The sequence below is a fragment of the Puntigrus tetrazona genome, chromosome 20 (assembly GCF_018831695.1).
Source record: "Puntigrus tetrazona isolate hp1 chromosome 20, ASM1883169v1, whole genome shotgun sequence".
Lineage (NCBI taxonomy): Eukaryota > Metazoa > Chordata > Actinopteri > Cypriniformes > Cyprinidae > Puntigrus > Puntigrus tetrazona.
This window is the reverse complement of record NC_056718.1, coordinates 23,033,613-23,054,899: the sequence shown is the minus strand read 5'-3', so window position 1 is coordinate 23,054,899 and position 21,287 is coordinate 23,033,613. Positions and strand designations below refer to the sequence as shown.

The following is a 21,287-nucleotide window of genomic DNA, read 5'->3' as shown; positions in this document are numbered from 1 at the left end:
TTTAATCTTGAGAGCCGGAAAGCTCAATGGCGCGTTTGATCTCGTACTCTTAATGCAGAATTTCAGATAATACCTTTTAAATGGTGTTTTCTCATCAGTGTCACAAATCAACAAGTTAATTATCAACCGAGAAAACGGGAGCCGTCCTATGCTAACTCGGTGCACAAACAGAACAGTCTAATTTTGCAATTGTGAGCCAAGCAAGCATGAGGATAAAACTAGTTCAATCAAGATTTGCACCATTTGAGCAATTTATACCAATGTAAGCAAGTCCAATAGGACAATACACTAGTTAAGCTTGCTTCACTCACTCTATCCCCATTCAGGAAACCAGTAGAAAGCAATCGAGGTTTGGCATCTAAATCTGATATCAGTGTCTTCTGTTTACGGTTACTATAACTACTGCAGTCGAAGCTGTTGGCTGTAGGCTGTGCACTGCTGTACAAATCTATGCATGTGTAAGCTTACATTAATCAGATTGAGGTAAGTTGTAGTTTTGCACTATTCATTTTGCCATTTGCTTCAGTTATGCTATATTTAGCCGTTCAAAGCGCTGTGGCATCTTAAGATTTGTTAGGATTGTAATGATTTCGCTTTGATTTATTCGTCCCATGCTACTGCTGTAATCATAATTAATAGAGATTTCATAACAGTCGAACAAAAACCTCTTCCCCCAAAGTTCTACAGTCAAACTTGAGGGCAATGTCTGCAGAAATACCCCGAAACCGAAGCGCGGTAGAAACCAGTTTGAATCCGAAGACAGGCTTTCCGGGGAGCCTTCAATCTGCCTGCTCTGTTGTCCAGCATCATGAAAGAAACCAGCTACCTCTAGTGAGTGAATCTGAAGTTGGTTTCCCGTCTCGGTCTGTGAATCAGGAGACGATTAAAGAACAGCAGAGATCTGAAATGGGCAGAGCCGCCTGCCAGCCTGGCCAACATATGATGTCTCAAAGATCCCCTCTGGAGGTTAGATTTTGCCTTTTTATTTAATATTTTTTTGTACAGTACGTTCGTTGTTTATTAGTCAGTGAGCAAGTTCATCCTATAGCATCTCCAGTATGAAATTTGCAGCTATAAAAAGCCATGTTAAAGCCACGTTTGCATAATAATCAGTTCAGCCCTGACTTTATCTTTAAATTTTATCTGTACAAAGAAACTCAGAAAATGTCTTTTTGTGATTTGAGTTTTGTTAGTATTGAGTTTTATTAGTTTTTGGCAAAGGTACTGCATTTTGTATATATATTTCAGCAATTTTTTGGTTTATACCTTGATATTTAAATGATCAAATTATTTATTGACAGTTTTAGACACAAATTAATCTTCTGAAAATTTTGGAATTACATTTTTTAAATAAAAAAAAAAACCTGAAAGCTAAGCTTACAGTATGGAGTTACATTTTAAGCAATGTTTTCTTTTATTCTGACATTATAAGTTTTGATATATTACATAGTCTAAATAAAAAAAAACATAAAAGTACATCATTGTCTTTGTTTAATATTAATAATTGTATTTATTAAAATTGTATTTTGTATTTTCTTAAAAAACACATTGTAAATGACCAGTGTAGGATTTATTTATTATGGATACAACAGTGATATTCAGTGACTGGTAAATTGTCCCTCGCAATCATTTAATCAAACAGTTAAATATATGTAACTACTGTTGTTCAATTTCAGCAACAATTATAGCAGGACGTAAAATATATCTGTATATCAAAATAAATGTGAAAATGTTGCTGGATGGGAAGTGGGGTCTTCTGTTGTGTTGCCACAAATATAAAAACAAACCCTACCCGTTTTGTGCTTATCTACAGCATACATATAAGACAGATTCAGTACAGTCATATAAAACAATGATTTCTCAAATATTTATTACAACGTTCACTAATAAATTTAACATTCACTTGGATGCTTTCAACTTATTTTGTATGGAACCGTCACCAACTGAACTGCCGTGATCAAGTACAGTAAATAAAGCAACAAATTCAACCATAATGCACAAAAGGTTCAGCTCGTATTAATGGAGTTAAATCAGCATCAGCATCTTCTCAATGGAAATATGTATATTTGTAAACATATTTTTTGCACTTATTTTATGTAATGTCTTAAAAGCAATAAAAGGAACCAGTTTTTTAGAATCATTAGAGAAATTTGTGTTTCACTGACATATTTGAGCCTATTTTTTTCTTACACAACCTTTCTGATTTACCATTTTTTTCTTTGTGAAAGTGTTATCTGCTATTATGTCCGCACCGTTGTCAAAGTCAAACCTATGGCCTATCTATTAGCTAATACAGATGTAGATGTATAGAGCATTTTGATTTTTACATCTTCATTTCATTTTCTGAACAGAAGCCAGGGCAAAATGACAAAACGATCCTTCAGCTTCAAGTGAAGCAGTTGCAGAGGGTTTTACAGGAACAGAATGCATTGCTCTCTCTTATCAGTCCAGGTATGTTAGGAGAAACTCTCCCATGACAATGTTATTAAAAGTGAAGTTGTTCATGATGGTTATGTTCTTCAGGTTCTCAATGATATTTATAGGAAGATATGCAAATGACAGTTTTAGTCTGTGATTACTCTTTTTGAGCTTTACCCACCATCACTACGAAGACACTACATTTTACACTGTATGATAAATGCGGCCTTTTTTCCTTCATTACTCAACTTTCTATTTCAGGACAGATTTTATCTCCCGCATTCTTAGGGCACTGGCAAGTCCAGACACCTCTGAGCTATTCAGAAGCCGATCCCTTAGACTCTGATGCCTTCAAAATAAACTCATCCAAAGCCACATATTCCGCTGCGATTAAGAAAGAGCCAGAGACTCTGACATCTAATCACAATATTGGTAAGAATCAAGAAATCCTTTTTCTTTATGCTCTTTAGAAAATTGCATTTTTTTCAATAGCGTGGAAATAAAATATTATACAAGCAAAACATTGAAAACCTCATATTTTTCACATTTCATCCTCTGTGCCCGACAGAGAAGTTCCTTAAGTCGCACATTTCCCTTTTCCCAGACTACAAACCATGAGTCATCAGAAAGTTCAATATAAGCAAGACACAGAGACATTAAAAAATGAATTGAGACGCTATAGTGTGACGTACTTAACCTGAAACTCCTTACTAAAGCAAATAGCTAATTATTACATTTTCATGCATTGGACTATTTGTGCAAGTGTCACACAGCAGAGCCATTAAAAATGAACTGGAAAAACAAGAAAACAAATGTGGTTTAAAACGGTCACGGTGCCTAAAACATACATTTCTGCAATTGATAATTCTAACAATTTTTAACTAAAATCTGGCCTTTTTTTACATTTTAAAAATAAATAAATCTTAGACATTTTCAACTATCAATTTACTATTCAAATGTATTAGAAGAATGCAACTGACAGAAATCTCCCAACATCCTTTTCATCTTCTTTTTTTACTCAATTCAGTCATCTGCAGTATCTTCTGAGCTTTCCGGTTGCTCCTTCTCCAGCAGGAATGGAAGATACATTGAAATATATAGCTTCTTAAATTTACTGCTGCTCAGGCAGTACAGGATTGGATCCAGTAGACAGTTCAGATAAGAGAGACAAATAAGCCCATCGTACAATTTAACGACAGTAACTTTCTTCTCGTTCATCACGGGCCCCATCTTTAGTTGCACCGCTCTTGTAAAGGCGTATGGCAAGAAGCAGACAGTAAAGACGAAAACCACCGAAGTGACGAGAAACATCGCTCTCCAGAGTTTAGTCTTGTCTCCCACCGACTTCTGTTTGAGTCTTTTGATAATCCTTATTGAGCAGTAAACAAGAACAAAAAAAGGGATGAAAATCTGAGTAAAAAACACAATTTCCCTCAGTAGAACAATGGGGCCGGGTATATCATCTTTTTCACTGCTGTTGCATCTGATAAAACTTTGCAACATGGCCGGAATGGTCAAAATGACCAGAAGCACCCAGATGAATACAGAAATCTGAGGCGACCGTTTCAAAATCCTCAGAACTTTCCTTTTCCCAGGATGGACCACGCTAAAATATCGATAAATGGAGATGACCGTGAGGAAGGCAATGCTGGCTCCTCGGTTGAGAAACTGCAGAAACAGTTGTACTTTGCACACTACTTTCTCTTCACTGCATTGCTGAAAGTTGTACGCCTTTACGGGCAATCCAATCAGCAACAAAATGTCAGCTAGGACCAGATTGAACAGGAAAATGTCAATGGTCTTAGATTTCCAGAACTTAAGCTTGAAGATGAAGAGATGGATGACTGTGATGTTCAGCAGGAGACCCAAGATAAACTCCAGCACGACCACTGAAGAGTAGAAAATGTACAGCGCTCGGTTTTGGTCGATGTTCTCCTGACAGCTTGTGTCGTTCATGTCCAGTGTTGGCTGGTCTGTGATATCCATATTATCCAAACTTGGATTCCAGGTCCAAAACGATTTCTATTGTCAGTAGACGGCGCGACTGTGAAAGTCTGTTCTACCAAAGCAGAGCGTTTTAAAGCTGCTCAGACTCGAAGCCAAAGCACCTCCTCTGCTGAAGCGTTCAAGTCTCTACCTGTTGAGAAGTTACAGTAAATGCCTGATGTCACGAACTGCTGTAAAAAAGGGAGTCATCAAGGACAATTAATGTTTACATCTTTTATACAGCATTTAGTAAGTGTCACTGATAAGAAGTAAGTGTCAGGAAGCCCAATACAATGGACAAAGATAATGCGCACTTTACTTTTTTAAGTTAAGTTTTAAGTTATAAAGACATATAGTTATGTGTATTTGCAAAGATCATATCTCATGAGAGCAGGGCTTATTCTGGCAGTACAATAGTGGGGTGTGTTGACTTTACTGTGCAAGTTATAACAAAGTACGTGAAAAAATGTGATGGTTATTGATCTTCTGTCTTAAACACCTGAATTTGTCTATTAGGACTATTTAGCAGCTTGTCTAGACAGGCCTGAGTAGACTGAAGCGTTTTTAGCTTAGGGGCAAACATTGCCTTTTTTAGGTAAAAGGACATGACCTGTTTAAAAGATTTGCCCTTCCTCCCATTTCAAACAGATATTTCAAATATCTTCCAAACAGATATTTCAATACAGTATTTCAGTATTCTTAACAATGCAGACGTTCACTATATCTTGCATAATGTTGGAAACATTTATTGCATTACATTTGTTCCTTAAAGACTGGGTTGTATGTTGGGTAATAATATTAAATATTAAAAATTTCGATTTGCATTGCAGATGTTGCACCATCAGCAGAGTTCAAACGCTTGTCTCCTATTAAAGAAGAGTCTTTAGAACCTGTACAAGAAAACTGTCCTCTTAGCCCTTTTGGATCGAGGCAAGGTCTCCCACCAAATCCTGAGGAAAGGTATTATAAGATACTATATATATATATATATATATATATATATAACCGACTGTTTTGTAGTTTTATGTAAAGTTTTAATCGTTGTGGGGCATCGATGAAAATGCACATTAGTTCCATTAATTACTTAGTGATGACTCACCATGTGGATCAAGGTGTGGTTACTATAAAGAAAAGAACAACAAAAATAGATTATTAAACACTAGTGCATTGCTGGTCATACAACATTCGATTATGATTATTGTAACTGATAATAATTAATGTAAATGAATCTTTTGTCTGCAGTAATGGCTGCTAAAAAAATCAGCTTTGCCATCACTGCAATAAATGACATTTTAAAATATATAAAAAAAGATCAATTTTAAAAATTGTAATGATATTTCACAAGATTAGGCTACTTTTGCTTTCATGGGCATAACAGATTATTTAAAAAAAATAAATAAATAAAATACATTTATTTCACATTCAAAAGCTTTACAGTAAATAAAAAATAATATCTATTAAACACAGGCCTATTCGACCAGGGCTGAGAGAGGAGCAAAAAACTTTTGAAGATTTTGTTGAAGAACATCTCAAAACAGACCAAGCTATTCTCCGACATGAGTTTGAGGTATGAGCAGTATTTAAAAATAGTAACTCATGCCCAGTTTAAGTGTGTTCTAAGCAATGTCCTCTCTATTTTCCAGACTAATGCTCAAATCAGAGGAGCAGAGAAGAGGAGTTTCCTTCGTAAAGGAGAAGGAACATCTAGAACATCAAAGGGTAAGGACTGCTCACAAAAACTCCAGAGGAGACGTTCTGTTAGTCCACGAAGGAAACAGACAATATATCCTGCTGAATTTCAGCAAAAAGAGATACCAAATAGGAGCAGTCCTGGACTTAAGGGTGTAGGAAACTTCTGTGACAAAAGATCTTCTGTGGAAGACCCTCTAAAGAAGACCGCTGCTCTACAGGGTGATGATTTATCATCATACACCAAAGGGAAAGTTAAAGCTTTGCCTGCTAATAAAAATGTAGTCTCACTTAAAAGTAAGCACAGTGTAGGGCTCTTGAGGAATTACGATAAAACCAATGGAAGCAAGCCAAGTGGGTCTGCTCTAGCACAAATCAAAGAAAGTGTTGGCTTTAAAAAGATTAATGACCACATTGTCAAAATCCCTGAGAAAAATTGTCTTGCTACAAATGACCGTTTGCACAGTCGGATTGGATATCTATGTAAAGACGTCAATTTAACTGACGAGGTGATGGAGTCACTGGCTCTTAGCGATTCTCATGACAGCACCAGCAGTGAAGATGGACCCAACTCTCTCAAGTCTCACCAGCCGTTACCTCATTACCTCACAAAGCACGCGGATCACAAAGATCAGAGTCTGGATTTATCAGATGGCGACTACGCTAGCGACGCCCCAAGTGAGATTCAATTCGATGAAGAACATCGCACTTCTTCTCCCACATCCAGTTCTTCAAGCTTTAGCAGTGATTCTGAACTTAAGTGCTTAGAAGGGTCTATGAACTGCTCTAAAAAAACGCACGAAAGGGGGGCTGACAGTGACTTTAGACAAACTTCTACTTCTGAGCTCCTCACAATGGAGTTCCCAAAAAACAAAGTCACTCCAGAAGACACCACTCATGGCATGGGACAAGAGCAACCAGATACTCCAATCAGGTTTTTTAAAAAGATGATGATTTTTACATAATAATACGATTTTTACTCTAGCTCTCAAGTTTCTGTCCTTGAATTCACATATTCATGAATATGACTAGGGAAGACACGGAAGAGCATGGTTTTAATGGTGAGGATGGCTGCAGATCTTTGCTCATGCATAAGAAAGAACTTCATGAACCTCAGGTATCAATCAACAATTTACATCATGTCTCATTGTGTGAATCAATTTTATTTCTCATACAGTATACAGTGCTTTTAAAAATGAAAGTTCCAAATGGAGGTTTTCACAAGGATTCCGTAGAAGAACCAATTTGTGGTTCCTCATAGAACGTTTCACTATATAGTTCTAAAAAGAACCATTTTTTAGTTTTAAGATTTTACGAACCTTTTTCCACTGTAAAGAATGTTTTGTGCAATGGAAATGTTTTATAGGTGTTTAATTTTCTTTATGGAACCACTGATGTCTTATCCTCACATGGGTTCAATAGCAAATACATCCAAAAACACTTAATATGTTATGTTTAAATCAATGTGCATGTAGGATCTGAGCCTGCAGATCTCATCTTTAAAGCAGCAGTTAATGGAAAGGGAGTCTCACTGGTCACAGACCAACAGTCTCCTCCAGAGCCGTGTTGAAGCCCTCACCCAAGAAAACAAGGAGCTTCAGAGCAGGCTCAATGTTCACAACAGATCCCACCAGAGTGCTGGTTCCTCAGCTCTACAGTCTGGATCATGCAGCACAGTCAGAGCAGATTCAAACCACTATTTTTCCACTATATATAAGCATGTATGTGCAACATATATATGATGAGTTCAGATGCAAAAGCCTCTAAGTACGTCTGATGTACTTCCGAATGAGATGAGGCTGGGATTTAGCACACATACAATGCATGGAGAGCTGATTATCAATTATATTATTTTTGACTAAGAAGCTTTTGCATCTGAACTCTTCATATGTTTATATAGTTATACACTGTGTGTGTGTGTGTGTGTGTGTATGTGTATTTATATTGATTATTAATACTGTGCCTCAATAAATAACGTATGTACATCAGTTTGAGCAGGAAAACGAAGAACCACGGTGGACCCATCATGTAAGGAGCTCAACTCCAGCCTTTAACAAATCCATCCATAGGACACAACAGGGCAATGTTAGTATGCTAACATCATAAATAAGCATTATGGCTTCAACAAAATGTTTCCATGTTTATGTTTAGTCATTCTTATTCAGACAGTTTTAGTCACAACTAGTTGAGCTAAACTCATTTCCTGTAAACCCATTGAGGTGTGTAATATGTTCTCGAGTGCCTTTAAGCTCCTCAGAAATAATTCATGATGACTCTCAAAGCCCAGTGTCAGATAATTGACTCAGTTCTTTATAACTAATTCATGCACGTGCAATGCATCTACCCATCTCCATTTCATACCGTAGAAGTGTTAAATCTGATTTTATATTGTAATTGTTTGCACTGCTGATCATTTTTGACTACAGCGTTATTCAGTATAAATAGAACATTTAGTCAGACCAGTGTTTTATTCAAAATATTTATTCAATTACTTTGCCAGAATACAGTTTCTTAAACAGTACTTTAATACTGTTTTTCAGTAAACATGCTCTTGTTTTAAACATAAACTTAACTCAAATTTTGTTATATTTATAAAAGAAAATTGCTTTTTTAGATATTTTACTGGAAAACAGAACAAAAATATTGATACATTTCTGTGCTGTGTATTTTATCTCATCTGAGTTTTCTTCTCCCTGAATGGCCAGGCAAATGGACATTCTGTTGCTAAAGCTAACAGGCTAACAGAGTGCACGGATAACTTTTTCAGTAAGTATGTTCTGTCGTGCTTCTCCTTAAAAACGAACGTACACGTTGTCATCATATAATAGATGTGCCATGTCTTGCGTGTTATGTTTTTCCAAAAAGGAAAGAATCCTGCACTTTCCATTGACAGTCCACAGAACAATGCCATGATTACACAAAGCGGAAAGGTATTTACATTTCTCTTAAAGGGACAGTTCCCATGAATCAGTCAGCCAACATCAGTACACTCATAATTAGAGAATGAAGTAATAACACCCTTGTACGGTGTTTAATTTTGTTGTATCACTCATTATGGTGGACCAGTTTGACCCAGTTTCTATTACGAAACGCTCGATGCATCATAGTCTCCAGTGTTGGGGAAAATTACTTTTTAAAAGTAATGCATTTCAAAATTGCATTACTTCCTGAAAAAGTAATGTTACGTTACATTTGCATTACTTTTTAAATATGAGCAGGGCTCCATTGTTTGTTTTTTAATACAAGTTCTATTTATCGTAAATGTAAAAGCTCTTTTACACCAAACAGTGTAATGAATAAACCTTAGGCTAAGGAAAAGCCAGTTCGTGTCTGTACAGTAGAACACAGGAAAAGAAGGTTCAATACTCTTCAGCAATTAGAAAACAATGAAGCACAATTGTTAGATTATCTAAAGTAATTTTTGCTTATTAGTATGCTTCTATTTCTGTTACTGACTCTATTCTCCAATTTGATACTGTTCAGTGCTCTGACACAATGTGTACCATTAAAAGCGCTATAGAAATAAAGGCGATTGAATTTCTTGTTAATGAAAAAGTAATGCGTTACTTTACTAGTTACTTAAAAGTAATCCGATTACGTAACTCACGTTACTTGTAATACGTGACCCACACCACATTTTTGCCCACAGGGAAGTTTGTTGTATCATCATACCGACTGCAATAATACACAAACGGCTTCCCAGGCCAGAAAAAACAAAGTACGGGAGGAAACCCGCTATCCGGATGGAAGGGTAATGACAGCGTTTGGCAATTAGAAATTGTAGTCGCACAAAGCTTGCGATATTTATTTCAAAATGCTCTTTTAATTAGGTTGAACGTCTTTTTTGGAGTGGATGTCGTGTGATCACATTCCGCAACGGGACGAAGAAAGAGATTGGTGTTGATCAATCGGTCACTGTTACGTTCTTCAATGGAGACGTTAAGCGTATGCTGGCTGACGGGACTGTGGTGCGTATCACGAGTGAATAAGGAAGTCTCATCAGGTTTCTTCTCAGTTACTGGTGTATTGCAACATTTCAAAATGTACTAATTATTTTGAGGTCATCCACCAGAGCACTAACATGTTCCTACAGGCCCGAACCTTTGGTTTTTGTCTCATGATGCTATATGTGTCACACATTATCTGTGTCTGCATTTGTGTTCTTGAGACAGGTCTTCAAATCAGGGTTATTGCAGTTTTTATTTAATGTTATATTTTGGATTCCATTTTTGTTACGGTTTCAAGTGCAGATTACATTTTTTCCTTTTTTACATTAAGTTACATTACACTAAAACACCAAAAATTAGTAGTGCTAGTGTTACTACTACTCATACTTAGTACTACTTAGTTTTTACCAGGCAGTCTTGTTCGTTTTTTAAATGACTTTTGGTTTTTTATTGTTTGGATTCCATACTTTTATTGGGGTTTTTTTCAGTTTGCACAGGTTTTTTTCTCGTTTTTGGAACTGATCTAATGATATGGATAATCATGGCAATATTGATTAAAAAGTTAATACAATTAATTGAATCGAGTATTTGGAGGAATGAAAATTTATTTATCCAAAAATAAATAAAAAAAGATGTCATACCCATGTCTAAGCAAAGCTAATAAGTTTAACTCCAATGCACGAACACACAAAAATATTTAAAATTTCTTATTTAACAATTTTACCTCTTAACATTTAGATATACTACTATAATGATGCTCGAACAACGCACTCAACTTATCCATCTGGGTTGGAGGTTGTGCAGTTTCCAAACAACCAAAGAGGTTAGGAAAACTTACTTTCATCGACAAGCACTTAAAAATTATTTTAGAAGTTGTAACTGAAATGGATCGTTACTTGTGGTCTTTGTAAAGCTTTCTTTATCGTTTCTTTGTAAATATACGTGAATGTTACGTTTAACATAGAAAAACACCATCCTGATGGGACAAGGGAGATATCCTTCCCGGATGGCACGGTCAAGATTCTCCACTCCGATGGTCGAGAGGAGAGCATTTTTCCAGACGGAACCGTTGTCAAGATATCACAGTAAGATTAACGTTTGCCTTTCCTGTTTTTTCCCCCCCTTGTTATTCACTCCCTTACACGCTGTTTCCACAGACATGGGGAAAAGGTAGTGGAGTTTACTAATGGGCAGAGAGAGATTCACACTTCACAGTACAAGCGGAGGACGTACCCGGATGGAACCGTTAAAACTGTCTACACAAATGGGAGGCAGGAAACAAAGTTCTCATCCGGGAGGGTTCGCATTAAGAACAACGAAGGCCTCGTTATAATGGACAAAAAATGAACCGCTTTTCTTTACGTCGACAAAGAATTTAAGAACTATTCTTATGCATATTTAACCGACCTCGTTTTTGGAGTCTCAAGTACTTTATTAATTTATTGTTTGGATGAACGAAGTCTGTTTATTTTTACGTGTACTGTCAGCAGGCGTCTTGTATCGCTAAGAGGTCCTCTCAGCACGAACACATCTGATACAGTGTGCAGGTGAAGACTTGTGACCCTCTGACCTAGCGCTGACATTGTACTACATTGCAACACTCTGGTTTCAGTTGAGGAACATTCCTGTAATAGTAAGAGAGAGCTGGTAACATTGTCGATAACTTAATACCTGGAAACGGTTATTTATAGAGTTCAGTCCATCTACATCTACAAGTAGACGTGCATTATTTAATAAAACGTCATTTTAATCAGTTGTCACTTGGTGTGAAGTCAAACGTGTTATGTTCTTTTCTGATTTGATCACAATATTGTTCTGTTCTACAGAAACTGGCAAATAGAGGGAATAAACCTGCGTTCATTTACTGTCGTTTTTAAGATAATTTATATTTTCCTGATGCTAAGAAATTCGCTATTTGGAGTTTATTTAAATTCTGCAAAGGTATGTGTTGCTTGTTTGTCTTAAATGAGCATTAAACCTGAAGATGTGTTTTGTTGTCTGACCTCAGTGTGTAAAATATACACTACCGTTTGAAAAGAGTTTGGGGTCAGAAAGTTTTTTTGTTTTGTTTTTTGCAAAAGAAACGAACTTTTATGAAACAAACGTGATTCCCGAAGGCTTTGGACAATTCAGCTCTCAAAACAATAATAAATAAAATAAATGAATTACATTAAATGTATAAAAATAGAAAACAGTTTAAATGTAATATTACTGTACTTACTGTCACTTTGCAAAAATAAATAATGTCTTGGTGAACGTAAGAGACCACAAAAAATGAACCAAAAATGACCACAAACTTTTGAAAGGTAGTGTACATATTTACAGTTTAGAAGTTTTTATTGACCTTTTTTATATTTACACACATTTATATATGCTATTACTATATATTGTGCGTACTCCTCCCAGTTTTCCTATTCTTGTGCTGTGTTAGAAAAAACGACTGAAAACTGAAAAATATTTGGCCAACACATATAATTAAAAGCAAAATACATTTTACTTGACTTCTGAACTTAAGGAGCAGCATTTGCTGAGAAGAGGTGGATCCTTTGGCCCCCAAAGCAGAGGCTCGAATTTGTCCCCGACACCAACGCTCTGACCGATTTCCATCTTCGTCCTCCGTTTTTCATTCAGGGAAGACGCCAGTCGGTTTGCGAGTTTATGAACCTCGTTCACAATAGCCTTAACATTCGCTTGGTCCTGAGAGGCTTTCCACGTAGCCTCGTTAAAAGGAAACGTCAGAATGAAGTCGCCTACACGACAAGCAGGAAAGCCTCTGTCTTGAGTCGCGCTGCTCCGCGGGACGGCTGGAGATTTGAGTTTGCGTACGTGAAGAGACGGTAGCTTGCATACGGCAGACGGCGCGTTCCTCTGCGATTGCCTCGCGCTGTTAAGTGTTGCGCGTTTCAGGCCGTCGGATTCCACGTCGTCGTTAATTTCCTCAAATTTCCGAGGAGCCTTTTCGGGGTGAAATGGCCAAGTGGCACAACCGCCGTTGTTACAACCGCCAACATTTACCGAAGTGTCTTGAGAACTTGAAGAGCTTGAGATCGACTCGCTCCTGCTCAAAGGAGCTGCACGTAAAGTTTTAGGCAGCAAAAACCCCTGAGAGATTTTTGGCCGTAAATACCGTCTACCCGATCTCTTCCTGCAGTATCCCTTCTGTCTGTAACCGTCAATCATCCCGTAGTTCATCAGGTCAATGATATCACTGACCAGCCCTTTCTTGACACTTACATCAGCGGGGCAGTCCAGTGAAAGCGCAGGACTGTAGTTGACCTCTAGAAGCCACGGTTTGTAGCTAGCATCGATGAGGATGTCGAATCCCAGCAGCTCCAGACAGTTAGGGCTGGAGGGAGCGCAAGGAACGGCGGCGAGCAGAGTCAGCGTAACAATGTTGCTGATCCCGTGCCACAGCAGAAGCTCGTTGATATCCTGTTTGTGAAGAAAACTACGGAATCTGCTCATGGTCCACTTGCATCCTCGACCCACTCGCTCTTTGTCCGTGGCGTAGCACATCCCAAACTTGTTAATGCTGGTGTTTGTCAAATGAGAGTAGAGGCTCTCTAAAGAAGCGAGGGTGTACTTTTCTGTGGCAAAGCGCACTAGGCCTTCCTGGTGCATGTAAATCACAAGAGGAGAAAAGCTTTTTACGCAAACGTAAATGCGTAGATCGAACTTGTAGCCTGAAATGAGAAGCGGGTTGCTGATGTATCTCTGCACGATCACCGAAGAGTCATAGACTAAGTCCTTGATATCCTCAAAAAGAAATATACCTCTTCCTCTCGAAAGGTCGACTGGCTTACAGATCCAGTAGCGAGACTTCCCTCTGTCGTTCACGCGCTTCCCAGTGTACACCCCTAGAAACTTTGCGTATTCGTTTGGCAGGATGAAAGCAGCAGGGCTGAAGCCGTACAGGGTCGCGCCGAAAGCCATCTTCATTCTTCTCAAGTGTCGCGCCAGACAGTCCTTGCGCGTAATCTGGCTCAATTTGGGATGGTGGTTCAGTCTCTGCCATGGCAGGATGTTTTCGTAGTCAGACTTTCGGAAGCCAGAGGCTCTCCAATAGAGGTTCCAGTCTCCTTCCTCCCGCTCCTCTTCGTCATACTCCTCCCAGCCGCGCTCCAGCAGCACTTCACGTACCACCTGCGGGGCTCTTCCGTGCAATCTGAACACCAGAGGAGCTAAACCGCGTTCCCTTTCGGCCATAGAGAAGATCCCAGTGCCTCCAAAAAATCATGTAAGTCAGTTCTTTAAATTCTGCATGGAACAGGGAAGATCGCATTGGTTAAGTTTGCAAACAGATCTTGCTGTTCTGTCTTACTTTAGCTGTTTATTATGCAGATCACCAAGTGATTAATACAGCTTATAATACAGCACGCAAATACAATGCATGCAAACATTTCTGTTAAAGTTTGTAATAAATAATGAACACAAAAAAAAATGCTGTCATACGACAATTTTTTAAACTTTTAAATGCAATGGTCCTGTTAAATACTTTGTTATCATGCTCATGTGAAGGACCCCTATATTAAAAAGGGTTGCTGAATGAAGGCACAAGACATAGTTTCAAAAAAGAAAAAAAAGAAAAAAAATTGACCCACTAGTATTCATTTGCAGCCTACAGTCCTGTCTTACAGAAACTGGAAAATGCTGACTTAATCTAGTCAGGGCACAATACGATTATGACTCAAAAGAAAGACATTTATAATCAAGCCCGTCAAATAAAGCACACACTTATATTGCTAGCACAGCTTTCTTTTTTTTCCTTTTTTTTGTTTATTTTTAAACATGAACTCATATAATTCACATCAGTTTTAGTGCGTCTAGTTACATATTTATGTGCAATTCAACCAGTTTTAGATTTCAAAATAGTTAGCAAAGTATATTTGCATAAATCAGTCTTACCTGACCGGACTCTGTTGCCTGGTAGATCCTCCACAGACGGAGTTCCTGTCAGACAGGTTGCTGCTCCTTTTGTGTCCTCTGCTCTGGTCATCTTTCGTTGCTAGGAAACGCTTGAATAAAAGCGCGCCATGTGAGCCGCTGACTGCAGCGTTACCTCGCGAGGTCGGAGCAGGTGACGTCACGGTTGACGGTTGACGTTTGACCAAAACGGTTTGCCAATGGTAAATTTCATTTTTATATGATAACGTTGTAATTTTCTGTGTATTTTTCCATCCCCAGTGTGTGTGCGTGTGCGTATATCAAACTCCATGCTGTGTAAAAAAAAAAAAAAAAAAAAAAAAAAAAAAATAAAAAATATATATATATATATATATATATATATATATATATATATATATATATATATATATAGAGAGAGAGAGAGAGAGAGATTTTTTATATTTATATATATACACACACACAGTATATATATATATATATATATATATATATATATATATATATATATATATATATATATATATATATATATATATATATCAATCTCATGAGAGGTCGGAGCAGGTGACGTCACTTTACGTGAATCGGCGGGTGACCTTTAACCCAAACGGTTTGCCAATTGTCCAAAATATAATAATAATATATATTACACAGCATGGAGTTTGATACACACACACACACACTGGGGATGGAAAAATACACGAAAAAAAATACTACGTTATCATATAAAAATGAAATCATGCGTAATTCGTGCCAACTGATTTTTTTAATTGCATCGATTATTAACCGCATCGATTAATATGAAATTAATTTATTTAAAAATGTTTGTTTTTTTGTTTTTTTTTTGTACTCTATCCCACACGGGATCGTCCACACGTTCAGTCCCGAATAGTACAGAGAACAAGACTAGCTCAAAACACACCTACAAAAAAAGTCGGTCGAGGACCAGTTTGCTGTTAGTGAGGATGCTGCCATCTTCTGGTCACGATACAATACAGAGCAGGGTTCCTCAAATCCTGACCTGGAGGTCCAATGCACTGCAGAGTTTAGCTCCAACCCTGATAAAACTCACCCACCTGTGACTTTCTAATGATCCTGAAGACACCGATTAGCATGCTCGGGTGTGTTTGATTAGGGTTGAAGCTAAACTCTGCAGGAAAATACATCTCGAGGTCCATATTTGAGGCTAAGGTGTGTTATTAGTGCTGTAATAATTCCAGTGCGCATGACCATTACATGTCAAGTACACCCTTAGTTTATTAAAAATACAGTGATTTAGCAGCATGCTATGAAAAGTACAAAGGTCGTATAAAATATGCACGGCTTGGATCCAAGCGCACGTTTTAAAGTCGTTTTCTTCGTTTGTGTGACTTTTAAAGGGTTCCTTTAGTGCCCTCATAAAAATATTTCTGGTAAGACGTCACGTATTCACACCGTCATTCAGAGATTCATAACCAGAGTTATTGTCTGAATTACAGCCCAGGTGCACAGAATGAGATTCGGTGGCTTTATTTTGATTCACTCTTATGTTGCTTGTTTCTTACATAACGACTCTAATAGCCATTGTTTCAGGAAGAGTGTGATCCGCAAATTGTTCTTTGAGTCCTTTTCTATCCTTCCTGTTTTTCAGAACGACTATCTATATGAGTATATCAGGAAGATCCTGTAGCATGCTGCCCTTTAGACATTTATGATAAAGGCTATAAAGATTATAATCTGCGCAGAATCCTTTTTATCACTTCTATTATTCTAATCTTGCGGCAATAGTAACATTCTGTCCGAAATGACTATGTTTTATAGTAAGAATATTATGTAATAATGTTATTCGTTTATTATCTGGATCTCATCCTGCGATGTGATATTCGACTCAGCATCATGCAACGGAAACTGATAGTAATTCAATTCAAAGCTATGTTTATGAGAAAAACAGCTTTATTGTATGTAGACAAAATTCTCGAAATAATACAGGTCTCCTTTATTATTATGCTTTTTAATATGATCACTTTAACATATCACTGACATGATAACATTTAAGTAAATCAGGTAAATGCAATAAACATATTAAAGGAAAAAAGTATTTTAATGGATATACTGATAGAAATGATTTGCGCTTCTGTACAGAAATGAAAAAATAGTAAAGAAAATTGTCAAAACATTTACATGCTACATCAAAAAACACTTTTCGACACTATAAAACATACAAAAAAATATCTGAATGACAACAACAACAACAACAACAACAAAAAAACGAATATTTTACTGATGCACAAATATCAACTATAATCTATTTACATTTTTGTCTGAGCGATGGTATCTTTTTCATATTTGTCTTTCAGTTCTTCGAGGTCAGGCTTTTCTGGTTTTTGCAAGTCGTCAAAAGTGACTTGTGGAGATGGATGCTTGTGCTCGTTGTACTCAACGTAAAGGTAAGTTACCATGGTGAGGGTAAGAACCGCCACAGCGATGTAGATTTTGGTGGACAGGCAGATGAATGTGCTGTAAGCAAAGGCTATAACAAAACCCAGTGACTCCCACATGCGGTAGTTAGCAAACGCTGCTTCTTTGTGCTCAGCAAAGAGAATGCCATAAAGCGCTGCAAATGAAACAAACACACAGTATGATGCATATATATATATATATGAATGTATATAAACACATACTAACCATTTTATAGTTCTTAAAATAGCTTAAAGTGCCCCTATTATATTACCTTTAATACAGTTTAAACACATCGTCTGTCAAAAGAAAGAGTTGACTCTGAATCACTGCAACGAGTCATTTTTAAAACGAATCCCAAGCCGATTTTATTATCAACATGAATATTTGCATGCTGTTAGCCCCCTTTTTTTTCCCACATTGGTCTGAATGAAAATGAGCATTCATTCTTTGCTACTTCGGAGTCGGAAAATAGTGCTTCACAAACGCTGCTTTATCGGGCATCACAGGCACGGATCGGACCAATCACCGCAGATTAGCGTCGTGCAAAAGAGGGGTTTTGGAAACAGGAATCAATGAGCAATCGTTTGGGAGTCGTTGAGCAAAAACAGTAAAAATAAATGCATAAGGCAGTGAAAGTTGTTTTGTTGACCCTGCATGCATGTCAACTTGTTGCTGGGGACTCTCAAAACCAAAATGCGATCCTTTCGTGATTTATAATAGGGGCGCTTTAACTGTATAGATGGCCAGTATATATAAAGCATTCACCATTGGTTTGCGTTTGCCACACAGCGTCCGCCATCCCCCAGAGGGCCGGGAACACGAAGAACACTCCCAGCTGGTCTGGATGAGGCTCCCAGAACAAAAGACCCAGAAAACAGCCCAGGTTTGTCACCGCAGCTGTGAAAGTGGAGACGGAATGAGAGTAAACACTAACAGCCACACTTAACCTTTAAACCATGTGTCGACCTGTTCTTTCGTTACCCAAGCAAAAGAGGGCGATTCTTCCAGTGTACTTGGCCAGCCTACCAAACGCGAACGAGCACAGGGAGTTAGAAGCACCGAAACAGATCATCACAAAGCCGACGTAGTGTATTCCTATCGCGCAAGTCACATAGTTCTGCAGGGGGAAAAAGGGGGCGCAAACACACAACGTTCATATTTCGTGTTTGTGCACGCAACCGTTACAGAATTAAAATGCATTACAAATAAAAAGCATTGCACAGCGATCTTATAAACTTTAAACAAAAAACACCGTTGGCTTTCTTTCTCAAATACGCTATTGTTATGTGATTTATGTCAACACGTTTCAGCAGATGAAGCATACAAATACGTACGCATGTGTGCATGTTTTTAAATATTATTTGCAATTAGTTAAAATTATTATTAATTTTTTTTTACATTTTACAACATTTGTAGTAAAAAAAACAGCAGCTGTGCTTGTACTGTAAAAAATACGGTAGCAACTTTTTAACTTAAATTTACAGTTAAATACTGTAATTTCATTAACTGATATAATATCACTGTTAACCATTGGTGGGTTTTTACTGTAAACATTTTTTACCTTTAAAATCACAGTAATTTTTTACAGCGATACAATTTTTTTTTTTGTTTCATTAAAAGAAGGCTGTGTACCTTTGTGTATTCGCCGGCGAGGAAACTTTGCTCAAACCCGCTGTACATGGTCAATGGGATGAGCAGCAACAGTCTGGGATCTCTCAGGAGCTTGAAGGTGGCCAGAAAGGTGCTGCAAAACGATTGGTTGCCCCTGGTCTTGCGAAATTCTTTGGCCAGATCCCGGTCGATGTTGTCCAGGAACACCGCCACAAAAATGATGGCCAGAACTCCCACACCTGCACGGACCAGGAAACACTATGGTTAAACAAAACCTACATATGTACATTTTCTGTATCTTTTTAAGCTGTTCTTACTGTAATACAGTAGGAGTAATCTTGACATTGCTAGATGGTGGATAGCATGAATGAAGTCAACGAACAGTTTTTCTACACAAATATGAACGATTGCTACCCACCAATGTAGCAGCCTAGTAGTGTGTTCACTAGGTTTCTTGCTGGAAGGGTTGAGTTTGCGACTGTGAAATTTTCAACGCATGATGACGCACCGCAGAACTGCAGGTTCTCCTCGGGGACTTCTGGAAATGAATAAACGCTCAGTGTATTTACGGTCCGCAAAATAAAGAAGAAACGAAGACACCTTCGATCCAGCTGTACCTATGCTGGTGTCCTGGCCGAATATCAGAGATGACATGAGGTTTCCCCATACCGCTGATGACTGAAAAATCAAGAAAAAGATGCCAAAATATTGGTTGATGAGATCCTGGCCTTTCTTGTCGATTTTCTGGGCTCGTCTGTTTCCGCTTATTGTGAGATAGGTGCATTTTGCAGACCACAGCGGCGAACCTCCCATACCCAGAATAGCAGAAGTGGTCATCAGACTTGCCCTGCGGATAAAAATCATTTCGGAGAGGTGCTTTTTAATTTAAATCGACTAACAGGACCTTCAGCTCTTAAATGTTCAAATGAAATAGCAGCAGAACTGTTTCCAACATGAATATTAATAATAAGAAATTTGCACAAAATTCAGCTTTGCCACCACAGGGATAAATAACATTTTAAAATATATTAAACTGAAAATCCGTTATTGTAATAATACTTGTTAATATTACTGGTATTTTTGATCAAATAAATGCAGAAAGACATTTTTATGTTAAAAACATCATATGAAATATTACAAAATCTTACTGACCCAACCTTTTGAAAAGCATCAATTAAATTTATAAGGATATAAATACAGTTCCTATTTAAAATATAGCCTTTCAAGTCTGGCACCTGAAGGCTTGTCTCACATTTTGAACTTACATAGTTGTTTATATTGTTCAACAAATAGGCAGAGAAATGCACGCACCAGCCTGGAGCGAGGTTTCCAAAGGAATATGCCACATAGCAGCCCATGGAAACGACGATGGTCCATTTACAGCCCAGATTTTTGATCATTATTGGAGGCAGAAACATTGAGGACAAAATGATGGCTCCATAGATGACACTGAGTGAAATAACACCCATTCCATCCGCGGCGTTGAGACTGCTCTGTAACATTCAAACATGTCTCTGTCAGTATAAACACAATCGCAAATCAATACCAATGATAAAGTCATTTCCGTTACTAATCAGTGCTTCTTCATTTAGCTAACTTTTCTCTTCTACAGGACAACTTCTCTCTTCTTTGATAGACAAAGTGCTTATAGTTTAATTGTTTCTCTTTCATTACGTTTACATAGTGCTTTTTTTGCAGTTTCTTTTTTGCTAGAAGACAAACCGTCTTTTAGTAAATGTTAAAATGAATTTCTCAGCAAATACAGAGAATCGTGTTTTTCTTATATATTTATTAGTACAAATGTATTTATTTTTGCTATAAACGATAATGCTGTCATTTACCGCACGCTAAACAATTTATAGATGCATTTTTATTTGCACACCTATGCAAGAACATTGTATCAAATATTATATTTCATTAAGCATGCATTCAAATTTAGTTTGATATCAATCTTTATGCAAAACGGCAAACAAATGAGGAAATCTATTATCTTTGATTAATGTTTTTTTTTTTACCTGCAAACTCTGCAGCCCTCCATAGGCTGTGAATAAGAGCAAAAATCCAAATGAAACCACAAGGACGTTTTTGGTGGTCCGGCTCATGATTTTTTTCATCCTGAAATCTCGTGAATCCCTCAAAAGGGAGGAATTCCTTCAGTGAGCGTCCCGTTAAAACCAAGCAGATTTTTAGATTGACTTGGAAGTCGCTCTGAGCTAATATAGCGAGAATGAACGCACTCTAGGACAAAGTTCACTGTAACGCAATCATAAACGTACGCCGTTTTAGATGACT

At 37.5% G+C, this 21,287-nt stretch overlaps 4 protein-coding genes across 6 annotated transcripts; 1 reads left to right on the top strand and 3 right to left on the bottom strand.

Moving 5' to 3' along the window:
* Positions 1 to 159: 159 nt before the first annotated feature.
* si:ch211-140l13.3 (centromere protein J) lies at positions 160 to 11,800 on the top strand. Of its 3 annotated transcripts, none has more exons than XM_043219200.1 (17): positions 160 to 483; positions 680 to 966; positions 2,352 to 2,451; positions 2,707 to 2,850; positions 5,235 to 5,364; positions 5,872 to 5,971; positions 6,048 to 7,027; positions 7,126 to 7,210; positions 7,569 to 7,769; positions 8,083 to 8,178; positions 8,799 to 8,859; positions 8,959 to 9,023; positions 9,743 to 9,844; positions 9,924 to 10,061; positions 10,779 to 10,863; positions 11,005 to 11,125; positions 11,198 to 11,800. In XM_043219200.1, the coding sequence occupies exons 2-17, from the start codon at positions 703 to 705 to the stop codon at positions 11,385 to 11,387; spliced, it is 2,862 nt and encodes a 953-aa protein (XP_043075135.1). In that variant the 5' UTR covers positions 160 to 483; positions 680 to 702; the 3' UTR covers positions 11,388 to 11,800. The 3 variants fall into 3 exon arrangements, with proteins under 3 accessions (XP_043075135.1, XP_043075134.1, XP_043075136.1); XM_043219199.1 differs by having other exon boundaries at positions 169 to 483; positions 2,680 to 2,850; XM_043219201.1 differs by having other exon boundaries at positions 170 to 483; positions 713 to 966; positions 2,680 to 2,850.
* gpr31 (G protein-coupled receptor 31) lies at positions 1,846 to 4,637 on the bottom strand. The gene has a single exon (XM_043219206.1). The coding sequence runs from the start codon at positions 4,402 to 4,404 to the stop codon at positions 3,442 to 3,444; it is 963 nt and encodes a 320-aa protein (XP_043075141.1). The 5' UTR covers positions 4,405 to 4,637; the 3' UTR covers positions 1,846 to 3,441.
* Positions 11,801 to 12,520: 720 nt separating the features above from the next.
* On the bottom strand, positions 12,521 to 15,078 carry ttll2 (tubulin tyrosine ligase-like family, member 2). Its single transcript, XM_043219203.1, has 2 exons — positions 14,946 to 15,078; positions 12,521 to 14,297 (listed from the first exon to the last, which is right to left on the bottom strand). Exon 2 carries the CDS (start codon positions 14,244 to 14,246, stop codon positions 12,534 to 12,536), a length of 1,713 nt encoding a protein of 570 aa, XP_043075138.1. The 5' UTR covers positions 14,247 to 14,297; positions 14,946 to 15,078; the 3' UTR covers positions 12,521 to 12,533.
* A 1,781-nt stretch (positions 15,079 to 16,859) lies between these two features.
* On the bottom strand, positions 16,860 to 21,201 carry unc93a (unc-93 homolog A). The gene is made up of 8 exons (XM_043218752.1): positions 21,011 to 21,201; positions 20,307 to 20,488; positions 19,613 to 19,842; positions 19,414 to 19,533; positions 19,017 to 19,234; positions 18,366 to 18,501; positions 18,150 to 18,281; positions 16,860 to 17,538 (listed from the first exon to the last, which is right to left on the bottom strand). The coding sequence occupies exons 1-8, from the start codon at positions 21,107 to 21,109 to the stop codon at positions 17,234 to 17,236; spliced, it is 1,422 nt and encodes a 473-aa protein (XP_043074687.1). The 5' UTR covers positions 21,110 to 21,201; the 3' UTR covers positions 16,860 to 17,233.
* Positions 21,202 to 21,287: the final 86 nt, after the last annotated feature.

Excerpts from the sequence above, each read along its gene's own strand:
- gpr31 (XM_043219206.1), bottom strand. The coding sequence starts at position 4,404 with ATGGATATCACAGACCAGCCAACACTGGACATGAACGACACAAGCTGT.
- si:ch211-140l13.3 (XM_043219199.1), top strand. The coding sequence starts at position 703 with ATGTCTGCAGAAATACCCCGAAACCGAAGCGCGGTAGAAACCAGTTTG. Across the intron at positions 9,845-9,923 it reads CCCGCTATCCGGATGGAAGG|GTTGAACGTCTTTTTTGGAG; the intron begins GTAATGACAGCG and ends TCTTTTAATTAG. Across the intron at positions 10,864-11,004 it reads GTTTCCAAACAACCAAAGAG|AAAAACACCATCCTGATGGG; the intron begins GTTAGGAAAACT and ends CGTTTAACATAG.
- unc93a (XM_043218752.1), bottom strand. The coding sequence starts at position 21,109 with ATGAAAAAAATCATGAGCCGGACCACCAAAAACGTCCTTGTGGTTTCA. Across the intron at positions 20,489-21,010 it reads GAGGGCTGCAGAGTTTGCAG|AGCAGTCTCAACGCCGCGGA; the intron begins GTAAAAAAAAAA and ends TGAATGTTACAG. Across the intron at positions 18,282-18,365 it reads AATCGCCCTCTTTTGCTTGG|CTGCGGTGACAAACCTGGGC; the intron begins GTAACGAAAGAA and ends CCACTTTCACAG.
- ttll2 (XM_043219203.1), bottom strand. The coding sequence starts at position 14,246 with ATGGCCGAAAGGGAACGCGGTTTAGCTCCTCTGGTGTTCAGATTGCAC.